The following is a 12,254-nucleotide window of genomic DNA, read 5'->3' as shown; positions in this document are numbered from 1 at the left end:
TCAACGATCAGGAGATGGAGGTTCTTTTTCGATGCAGCCCTAATGTCTTCTCCCTTGTCCTTCCAGATAAACCATGTGTAAAAGACACTTCAATCTTCTGCCAGATGGACGTCCTCACACGGTACTGCTCCATCCCGGGCTACAATAAACTCTGCTGCGAGTCCTGCGGCAAAAAGGACGGCCCCGACCCGCCGCTCGACGCCCCCAGTACTGTCCCCCCGCCCTCGGCTCCCGCGGCCACTCAGAGTCCGACACAGACCACTACTTTAGGCATCCGACGATTTCTCCCGGACCTCTCCACCTCCCTGCCCCGACAAGCGACCGCCTCGACCCCGGAATTGTCACACCAGGCCCCCCTAAGAGACTCAGACAGGGGGTCCGTACTACCTCCACAAGCAGAAGGCACGACGGACTGAGGGGGAGCGGAGGAGAGGACTTTTAGCGAGGTCGCCCAGACGCTGCCAGCTCAAAAAAAAAAGGGACGCAATTCACATAGGCCTTTCACACCTCGCGAGCTTCGATCTGGTGCTGACTGTGGATCTGGCTTGAAATTTCGAAGGATTGGTGCTACCTTTGGCTTAGATGTTTAAAAAGCGTTGAGCTTCAGAAATTTGGCAAAGAAACATCTGGTATTTTCTTTTTATCATAAGAAATGAGTCTGACTGTTCAAGAACTGGCGAGGCTTTAAGATATTGTCGTTGTATGCCCAGAACAGCAACAGCAAAAGTGCTTATACCATCATCTGTAGTTTATTTGAGTTACTTAGATGAATGTTTCAGCGGAGCTCAGACTGAAACAGAGAAGTGAACTAGGCAGACCTCCAAAGACACCGCTGCACTAATTTAGACTCTTTTGCGTTCGCCGACAACAATTACAAAAACAGACAATGTTATTTTGTCGAGATATGGCCTTCGATTCGATACAAGTTGTCATGGCTCTTCATTACAAGAAACATTATTTGACAAAAACAAAAATTCTTCAGTGTAGCAGAGTGATTTCATCTAGAGACCTGCATGGGGAGGGATTTTCAAGCCCGCTCCAGACACCCTTATACAGTCGAGGGATTTCCATGAGTTCTATATGGCGGACTCTGAAGAAGAGCTATCAGAGTGCAGCACGTGGACCGAGCGAGGTTTTGACAAGTATAAAACACACACCACTGTGGATCATGTGAGGCCAGGAAATAAGAGCAGAGTTGAGTATAGTTGGGCTGTAAGATTGGTCAGTCCGAGGTGAGAGCTGCGAGTGATGGTGTGGGGATCTAGTCTCCGCGACGTCACCTCTCACATGTAGCACCTATTATTTTATTCACTGCTCCAGGCTCGGCTCCTGCTGCCAAAGGCAAGGGGAGTCAGACAGAGTTGTCCTCTTCCAACCTAGAGCAGTGTCCGTGGGGTTTTGCTTCCCTAAACATCCCAGTGCCCACTGGTGGTGATGCAAAAAAGGCTGTTGTCTCCTCTGTGTTTGAATAAACATAATGTTTGGCATATGGGCGGCACGGTGGCACAGCGGTTAGCGCTCGTGCTTCACAGCGAGAAGGTCCGGGTTCGATTCCCACCAGGGACGGGGCCTTTCTGTGTGGAGTTCGCATGTTCTCCCCGTGTCTGCGTAGGTTTCCTCCGGGTACTCCGGTTTCCCCTACCACTAAAAACATGTGCAATAGGTGAATCCTCCAGCCAGGTGATTCTGACCACCAGCCTGGCTGCACATCATGGAGATGGGTCCCCGAGTGCCGGCCCACGCTGGCAGCTCACTATGGGGATTAATAAAGTATATCAGTATATATACGGGCCGTATATAAATATGGCCCGCGGGCCACATCCCGCCCGCGAGATGATTCAGTCCGGCCCACGACTTGTAGGGCATAAATTCATAAGTATGTCAAAAAAAAGCCCATTCCTGTGCGGAGTTATGGATTTTTAAAGAAATTACCAGAATGCTCATTCCAACCACTAGGCTGCTTAAAGGGACTATATGGAGTTTAAAAATGTTAAAATAATGTATTTTCCTCCCCCTACATGTTCCAGCCATGTCCTAATGTGTAGAATGAGCTCAGACCTATTAGCCACAACTGCCTCTAAAATCCTGCACTGTCACTCAAAAAGGTGTCACTTCGGGTCCGAAGTGCCGTCATGCACGAGCTTAATATAGAAGCTGCAGTTACACATAAGGCCTGAGATGGCAGTAGTGAGTATAAAATCACAAACTTGCATCTAGCCCCTTTAAATAAAGATAGAGGGAAAGAATTCTACAGTGTCTCCAGCAGAGGGCACTGACATAATGAAAGATCAGGATATAACCGACACATTGTAGTCAAGTGGGAAATGGACAGTCTGCCCCTGGGCAGCTGTGGCTACAATAGTAGCTTGACATGGCTAAATATTTACAGAAAATAATCGTCCTACCAAATAACGTTAGGTTTCAGCTATTCAAAATACACAAAGTTGAGCAGAATATGTTTGAATTATTCTTGGTGCGGCTCCGACTCCATTTAGGCTCCTCATGTGGCCCACCTCTGCCTTAACCTTAACTTTATATGTCCAGGACCAGACATGTTTTGGTCTGACCTCACCGCTCGAAGCTGTGTGAATCCACGAGATTAGTGGCGGGTCCTGCAAGTTCCTCAGGACTTCCCACCCGTTGCAGGTCTCTAGTTTGCACCTCCGATCTAAGAGGCTGGGGGCTGGATTCCTCAGGCAGGCTGACAACAATACATGTATCTTGTGCTACCGTCTAAAAACATCACATGGAGGAGTTTGCAATCTAGAAGTCCTCGTTTAATTAAATTGTGTCTGATTCTGGCATTCTTCCTCAGTTTCAGAACCCCTCCTACGCTGTTACTGCTAAAAGCCAGTTTGAGCGCCTTTTCAGACAGACCCATTTGCCATTTTTTTATATTTACAACCTTTACAGCTCTCTGAATAACCGCTACACGTGTATTCCCGGCTCATGGTGTGAAAGGCCTATCTCTGTTTCCGAGAGGGGACTGAACCCCATCGGCTCCGGCGTGGACCGCGAGCCTCGTGAACGTGCATCAGACGGTCACCCATCTCACAACGCAACCAGTGACGCTACGATAAGCACAAGAGAGAGCGAGAAAGAAAGAGAGGAAACGAAATCCAATGGTGCTGTAACTCGGAGATCTTCGCCCGTGTTTGAAAATGTGAGGACTGCGTCGCTTCACGTGCGGTTTTGTGAAAGCCTGTCGTCGTTTCAAGTGCATCAGAACTACTATTGACCTTGTGTTGTGAACATAGAGAGAGAAGTTCTGTGGAGTCTCCAGTGTGCCGGGAAATTTTGGAAGAAATTTGGAAATTCAGTCTTAAATTGAGTGTTTTTATTTTGTTTGTTTTTAAAGCAAGACACATATTTATTGTATTTGTCATCATCTATCAAGGAATATCATATAGGCTACTCCGTTGAAAAAGATCAATGGCTTAAAAGTGCTTAGATTAAAATAGTTTATGCTGATTTTGACTAAGCTTTGAAGGCTAGAAGCTGGAAGGTCCCGTGTTTAAATCCCCAAACGGTGTATTCTTCTCCCCGTGTCTGCGTTTCTGATAATTAGCCTGGCTCCAAATCTGGAGATGGGTCCCCGAGCGCCTGGCAGCTCACTGCTCCTACAGGTCGCCCCGGCGGCACTGAGGACGGGTCAAATGCAGAGAACGAACTTCCCTACAGGGATCAATGAAGTATAATTTAACCTTAACCTCAGCCACTAATGTAAAACATGTACAATAGGACAGGTGAAAAAGAGTGTGTTTAAAGCAGTACCGGAGCGGTTTGAAGGTGTTTCCACTGCCGCTCCAGTCCCGGACCACTTCAGCCATGGGGTCTGGAGCGGTTTGCAAACTAGACCGGTTTGGGGGGATAGGGGATTGGTCAGGCCAATAGTCAGCTTGCATATTTAAAGATTCTTTCTCTTCACAAGGCTCTATCATGAGTCATGACTGGTTCACAGAAAATATTGGCATTTTTTGCCATCTCTGCTCACAGCCTATGCCTGATGAAATCATTCAATTAAATTAAGTATTTTTCCTCATATTTATGTCAGTAATCTACTGCTGAACATTTGCCCAAATGAGAGGAGCGAGGTCTTGTATCTCTCTCTTCTATTTTTGAATTCACTGTCGAACTATAGGTTTACTCGTTTCGTTTTGGGTATTTTTGTGATTTTTCTTTTTTCTCAATAACTGTTCCTCTGGTACTTTAAAACTGTACAAATACTTAGGCGCTCTGTCCCTCCTAATGGTCAAAGTTTGCTTAAACAAAGGTGTTTTGATGCAGGACTAAAGCTCAGTGATATCAGGCTGTGGTTGTTGCCACATGCATATGAATGTCCTTGGTCCCTCCCATAACGACCCAGACCACACAAAGCTAACTGCGGGCTAGCGCCACTTGAACAGTATTTACAGCCAAGTTCAAGTGAAAACAAGTATCTCCATTGTGTAATTGGATGTACAATATCCCTCTCTCCCTTTGTCTTTTCTGTCAGCGTAGTATTTACTCTCACAGACAATTAATGAGTGAAAAACCGTAACATGCTACGACACCTGCAGAGGCGCGCATGGCCTCTAGGGGCATGAGTTACTTAGTTCTGCTTTAAATGTGCGAGTGTGGGACAACAGATGGAAATGAGTCCATTAACATGCACTGTATCTACCAAATAAACCAATAAATACAAACATTGGGATAAACTGACAGACGCGAGTCACCAACCACTCTCTCACACGCTCATTCATCCTGGCCTATTGTACATGTTTTTTCAGACACGGGTAGAGACTGTGAAAAACGAATGCTAAACGCTGCCCCACTCGCGCATCTTTGGGTAATTTAGTTTTTATTTTCCTTAAAGCTGAGGTACCTGATTATTGTTCCTGTTCAAAATGTGAAATGTTTAGTTTATGGCCAAACTCATTTCTAGCTCTCACCATTCCTCCTGCACACCCGAATTGTTCAAGTAAAGTATTGCACTTCTCTCAATACAAATTTGGGTGAAGACAATGCAACAAGATCTGTTTTTTTTGCAATCTGTGGTGGCAAAAACCCAGACACCGCAGCTTTGATTTGCAAATGAAGGGCAAATATACTTTTTCTGTTTGCCATTGACACAGAATATCCCCGGTAACAATGGATTTCAATAAATGTTTTTTTTTTTTTTTCATACCAGTAAAATATTGAGTGTGAAAATGCAGTTTCCATGAGAAGTGTTGCCTTCATTTCGACATTTTTTTTAATTTTATCTTTCACGGCACACGGCTGACTCCACAGACCTCTCTGTCCATCCTGAAGCCTGTCCTTGGTGCTCATGACTTTCTCGTTGTTACCAATACGTCTCTCAAACTTGAACCAACCCCACTGTATCACCCGCACCTCACACCGCACGACATCAGACAAAGCTAACAAACGAAACATCTTTTTTTTGTTTTTTGTTTTTTGTTATTCGTATAATAATGTACATAGTGTAAATTTCACATACAAAACTCGGAAACAGCCAAATGCCATTCAAACACATCGGTGAAGGAGGAGTGATGTCATTCCTGTGTCGCTGTTAAAAACATCTGTATTGTATAGTTCTTGTATATACAAACGTGAATGAAAGCTTTAAATATTAATATTTATTGAATTTTTAAATGGTACGGAGAAGTAAAAACGTGTTTAAAATGATCCGCTGTTTGTTTTTTGTGAGATTACAAAGCTGTGGTGCTGACAGTGTGCCATAACACCAAGGTTAGACAAACAGAAGGAGCAGTTTAGAAGTGAATGTTGAGAGGAAATCTGTACAGGCGAGACACTGTCGGTGAATAGGGAAACTTTTTAAATTTTGAAAAATCAATTAAAAACCATTTCTGAACATCATTGATCAAAATATGAGAAAAAAATTCATTGCAAGTTTTCTCTCATTTTGTGTTTTCCAAAAAATGCTCAAATGTTCCCATGTTTTCTGGGACAAAATCTGAAGAACGGATCGAGCTGGGTTAAAATGTATGGTTTTATTTAGTTGACATAAATGCTTTTTCAGGGTTTTTTTTTGATCATTTGTTTAGTCTTAAAATAAAGTGGGTTTATTTGTCATGGCGGCGTGTAAACAGGCAGCAACCTCCCACTCTCTTGGTACAGCAGCATTTTTTGCCTTTTTCTGTGAGTTGCATTTGAGGTTTCTGTTTCCCACATTGTTTTACTGGATACTTTTGTGTGTCTCAGTGGATTATTTCTACTGCAAAGAGTCCATAATGGCCTTCAATGTAAAAAAAAAAAAGGAAAGAGTTCCACACGTGTCCAGCAGAGGGCACTGATATAATAAGAGCTCAGGATTTTAACACCACATGATATAGCCACGTGGTAAATGGGCAGTCTGCCCCAGGACGGCTGTGGCTTCAATAACAGCATACCACCACCGACTGTGGAGTAAATGAATAATGACTATGTAGACGTTGAGGAACTCGTGGCACAGGCTTGTAAAGTGCAATACAAGTGTAAGTGTACAAGTGTATTAATGGAGCTACAGTTAAGTTTTTTTTTTTTTTTTTTTAATCAAATCACAGCTTATTATTATTCATTTATTGGGAACATTTTCTCTACCATATGCGGCCCGTGATCCGCCGTGGGAGCTTAATTTCGGCCCGAGAGACACCAAGAGCCCCCACACCTGAGGTACATTGGAGGCGTCACAAGAGGAGCTACAGGAAACAAGGAAGGGACAAACCAGGAGGTATCCGGGCGAGACTCACAGCTAAGCCACACATGCCTTCTATTGTTCTGGTGAATGGACGTTCACCGGAGAATAAAACAGATTAACTGTTAAGCTCTTCCCAGAAAATGGTGAAAGACTGTTGTGGTAGAGGATGGGGGAGGAGCAGACCAGTGCAGGACACCACGCTCTGAAACAGGGACAAACCCAGGAGGCGCTGCACCGTTTCAGAGGATCAGAAGAGAACAGAAGACAGCCAGGACACCTGAACACTATTTGGTTTTACGCTTGTACAATGACTAATGAAGCACTTGCTTACTTTATTAGAGATTTTTTTTTTTAAATTCAAATCTCAATAAATCTGGTTAGGAATTAAATATTTAAAAATCCCTCTATTTGTAGGAGCTACTAAAGTGGAGATGTGGTTCTCCTAATGTGAGAAAGATGCATTTGTTTTGCAAAACACTGAATCAGTGTAATAATTAAACATGTTATTGTGATTAGGTATTTTTTTGTTTCCGGGTGAAAATGCATAAGAGACCATCAATCAAACTCAATCAAGCTTTATTTATAAAGCGCTTTTCATACCGAATGGCATCACAAAGTGCTTTACAGATTACAACATTTCAAACAATACGCCTGGCACAACCTCCCATATATATATTTTATATATTAGGATTGATTGATTGATTGAATATTTTATTTCGAGCTACACAAAACAGACACAAAAGTGAGAAAAAAAAACAATAATAATAATTACAAAGCTCGAAAAGGAGTGGGAAGAAGACAAGCTTATTAACTCCCACCCCCTATTCACTTCAATAATAATAATGTGGTTGCAATAATAACATATGATTACATATTTACATCAAATGCAACAATGCATTACATTAAGTCAACAATCACAGTATGTTACACTTTATAACAAGTGTATACATTTATTTATTTATTTTTTCCTTATGCGTTATTTATTGCCATGTTAGTATTACTGTTATTCATAATCCTCATCATCATCATCATCATCATCATCGTCATCATCATCACAACCCATGTAGCATTACTTGTGTCAATGTGCATGAATAATACATAACACACTCTGCATTTATTCATGAAATATATTGTATTGCCTGATCGGTGCTCATGATAACAATATTAATCTTAATAATGTGCACTTTAAAGGAATGAAGGTTCTGTTGTCTATCTTTTTTGTTTTCTCTTATGTTTTTATTTTTTTCTGTGCTGGACCTGCTGCCAGAGGGGGGCAGCGCCCAAGCAACCGGACCATCATGTGTTAAGTATCCTATGCTGTGCATTAAAAGAGACAAGATTTCGGAGTCTGCTGCCAGACGATGCTCTCCTCGAGCAGCCGGCCCCGCTTGCCTGCCCTGTACTACGAGTTATGTTGAATGCAGAAACACACGGTTATGTACATGTTATCACTTCTGAGAATTTACTTCCTTTTTTATTACCATCAGCACCAATACCAATACTACTGACTCAATTGATTTTGTTTGATTCAAGAATAAGACATAGGTTGCTATGTATATATAACGATGATAATAACACAACAGCAATAGCCATAACTGAGTTATAGATTCCGTCGTATAATAACAATAATAATAATCATTCATAACAGCAATAATAACAATAACAATAACAACAACAATAATTATAATAATAATAAACTTCATCATTAGCTTGATCGGTCCTTTAATGTATATAGCACTTTCTAACACCCATTAACAGTCAATTACCCATTTCCTCTTTCCTGTACTTTGTCCAGACAATTTTTTTATATCTTGATTTGAAATGTTGAATATTTGGACATTGTTTGAGCTCTGACCCCAGTTTGTTCCAGAGTTTAACTCCACATACAGACACACACATACTTTTTCTAGTGGAAGACACTGCTTGAATCTTAAAGTTATCACACCTCCTCAGGTTATAACCCCCTTCTGTGCGTGTAAAAAGCATTTGTATCCTCGCAGGTAGCACACTGTTGTTAGCTTTATATAGAAGTTGAGCAGTAGAAAAATCAATTAAGTCATGCATTTTTAACAGTTTAGACTGCAGGAATAGTATATTTGTGTGATCACAATATCCTACTTTATGTATGATTCTTACAGCACGTTTTTGGAGTATAACAAGGGGGTGTAATGAACTTTTGTAATTATTTCCCCAAACTTCTACACAGTAATTTAAATATGGCAAAACTAATGAACCATATAATAAAAGCAATGCTTTGTAATTTAAAAAGAATTTGGCTTTATTGATGATTGAGATACTTTTGGAGACTTTACCTTGTATGTGTCGTATGTGTGTTTTCCAGCTTAATTTACTGTCAATGGTGACTCCTAAAAATTTAATTTCTGTTACCGTATCCAAGTCAACACCATCTATATTTATTGGGTCTAGTTTTCCATTATAATTACCAAAAAACATTACTTTTGTTTTAGGATTAAATAAATAGATAGATTAGATAGATTAGATTAAATAAATAGATTAGTCAGTTAAAAGCTAAGCTACAAAGGTGGGTCTTGAGCCTGCTCTTAAAAACATGAACGTTCTCTGCAGCCCTGAGCTCCTGAGAAGGCGAGGGCCGTAATATTGAGTCTTTTTGTTGACTTTAGGAATAACTAGGAGACCCCTGCCGGTGGAGCGAAGGGGCCGTGAAGGTTCGTAAGGTAAAAGCAGTTCTGAAAGATAAGAAGGACCAAGACCATTAAGACATTTAAAAACCATTAAAAGAACTTTAAAATCGATCCTGAAACACACGGGGAGCCAATGCAGCGATTCTAAAACCGGTGTAATGTGGTCCCGCCTCCTGGTCTTCGTCAGGACACGAGCTGCTGAATTTTGTAAAAGCTGTAAACCTGAGATCCTCTTTTTGGGAAGACCAGAAAGCAGGACATTACAGTAGTCGATACGACTGGTGATACAAGCATGCATTAGGGTCTCCGTGTTGGCCCAAGAGAGAATGGGGCGACTCTGGCTATGTTCTTTAGATGGTACAAACCTATCTTTGTGATATTATAGAACAAACTGAAATTGAAAAAAAAAAGTTTTGTCTCCAGTGTCTCTCCATAAGTTTGCAGTGATTGTGCATAATTTATCGGGACATCTGGATCTTCATGACTTATGTTTGAATTCTCTGCCCAGATGATTCATTCTTACGTCGTAGTTGATTCACAATCTGTTTCTGCATGAAGCCAAAAATACTCCAAGGCAGACTGATGAAAAATTGGCACCTGTGTTATTTCCTTGACAAACAAAAACAGAAGATTGGATTGTAGTCGCACACGATCGCTGAACTGATCTGAAATGTCACATAACACAACACATTCAGTTCCCTATTATAGCCGACTTTTATTTTCACCCTGGCCTAGTTCCAGGAAGTACAAACCTCTTTTGTTGTACCTACTTCATTCAGAGGTCTATGATGAGGCCAGGCAAAAATGTGGTGCAAAACATCTTGACATATTAAAAAATGTGGATATTCGGATGTGCATAATCGCTAACCCTAACTCTAAACCTACACTGGCAGGTAACAGATTTATATTCATAGTTCCAGTAATGTAAACGAAGGATGCTCCGATGCCACTTCTTCTAAAACCGATACGAGTACTTTGATCGAAGTACTTGCCGATATCGAATACCGATACAAGTACAAGGCATTTTCTTCAACATACTTTTTGAAGTGAATATACGCTTTATAGACTTTATAGACTTTATGAACAGATGCCATTTCTTGTCTTTTTTTTCTCAATGCTTGTGCTTTATTCATTTATCTATTCTTATTTAAGAATAGTATCGAGATGTTTCTTATTACTGCAGATAAATGGTCTCTTTTCGCCTTTACTTCACCTTTGCTCCGTGTGGATTTTCTCGTGTGTTTATGGTAACTTATCCAGTAGCTACAGAATTTTCATTGTTTTGCTGCAGCTCATTGTTGCTCAATATTGACATGCTGTTTCTCTTTAAGTTGGATTTTTTGAGGACTTTTTAGTCGCTGGGTTAGTTTGTCAGATGAATAAGCTCCTGGGCATAAAACGGTGTAAGAATCGCGAGTTAGCGGCTAGTTAGCAACATTAGCAACTTTAGCCTGTATCTTGTAAACAATGCAGACGCTGCAGCACTAACAACATTTAGCTCTGGTTAAATCCAGCTCAGACTCTGATTTAAGGAGTGTCGTCTGTAATAAAGTCAGCTCTATGTGGAATATTGGATTTCCACTAAACAATTCTCCAGTTTGTTGCTATTTTCTCTCATTCACACGTCAAGTGAATGAGTACAAGTATGAGTACAAGCATGTGATATCTGCCCGATACCCGATGCATCCCTAATTTTAACCGATGCTTCATATTTAGTCCATGTGCTCCGCTAATAAGCAGATACTTACTCCCCGTGAGCTGCCACCTTAACGTGGTGGGGTTGTTTGAGCGCCCGAATGATCCGAGGAGCTCTGTTGTCGGGGGCTTCGTGCCCCTGGTCGGGTCTCCCATGGCAAACAGGTCCGAGGTGACGGGTCAGACGAAGAGCAGCTCACAAGACGTCTATGGACAACAACAAGGACCGAGACGTCGCCCGGCATGGCGCAGCGGGGCCCCACCCTGGAGCCAGGCCTGGGGTCGGGGCTCGAACTCGAGCGCCTGGTGGTCGGGCCTCTGTCCACGGGGCCCGGCCGGGCACAGACTGAAGGGACGACGTGGGCCCGCCCTCATGTGGACCCACCACCCACAGAGGGATCCATGGGGGTCGGGTGCTGAGAGGACTGGGTGGCAGTCGAGGCCGGGTGCCTCGACGACCTGGTCCACGTGCGCAGCTTCTGGTGTTCGGGACATGAACGTCACTTCGCTGGGGGGGAAGGAGCCTGAGCTTGTGCGGGAGGTTGAGAGATATAGTCAGGCTCACCTCCACGCACAGCTTGGGTTCCGGATCCCAACTCCTGGAGAGAGGCTGGACTCTCCATTTTTCCAATATCTTTTTGTAACATACAGGACAAAAGATATATTACTTGAGCACTTGTTTCGATCTTCCACACACTTCCACACAGCTCGAGAAAGAAAACGACTGTACTGTACTTTTTACTGTGTTTGCCGGATTTGAGAGTGTGTTCAGGATGTTGAGAACAAAAGAACAAGTTACAAGTGTTATTATCAAGCGTACGCAGAAATGTAGAAAGCCTTTGATGAGCTTTGGTTTTGTTTGCTTTAGCTGATGTATAGATTTCTAAAGCTTTTCAAGGCTCTATATACAATTAACCTGACATGTACGCGCTGTGACTATTGTTCGTTCCCTTGACTACGTTGTAGAAACCAGACAAAACACTCATTAAATGCACTTTATTGTTTCCTTTTAGCGCACTATATATATCTGAAAAAGTCATTGCATTATTTCCTTTTGTATTCCAGCTTATTGTGCCTGTACATCCTTTCAGACCAGGCACAAAACATTCACACATAACCGAGTTTGAAAAGTTTTCCAAGTCTTTAGTCTTAAGTTACAAATCTCGCCGAAAAGAGGCTTCGTCAGCTTGATCGCTTATTTCTGGCAGCAGGCTGGA

The 12,254-nt window shown here is 42.1% G+C and overlaps 1 protein-coding gene across 1 annotated transcript in view; it reads left to right on the top strand.

Moving 5' to 3' along the window:
• The window catches only part of adamts14 (ADAM metallopeptidase with thrombospondin type 1 motif, 14), a 106,977-nt gene extending 106,428 nt beyond the window's left edge, over nt 1-549 (top strand). The window contains 1 exon segment of the mRNA XM_079577313.1: nt 67-549. Coding sequence (XP_079433439.1) covers nt 67-416 — 350 coding nt within the window. The 3' untranslated portion in view covers nt 417-549.
• Nucleotides 550-12,254: the final 11,705 nt, after the last annotated feature.

This window comes from Gobius niger (genome assembly GCF_951799975.1).
Source record: "Gobius niger genome assembly, chromosome: 19".
In the NCBI taxonomy this organism is placed as follows: Eukaryota; Metazoa; Chordata; class Actinopteri; order Gobiiformes; family Gobiidae; genus Gobius; species Gobius niger.
This window is presented reverse-complemented; position numbering and strand designations above follow the sequence as displayed.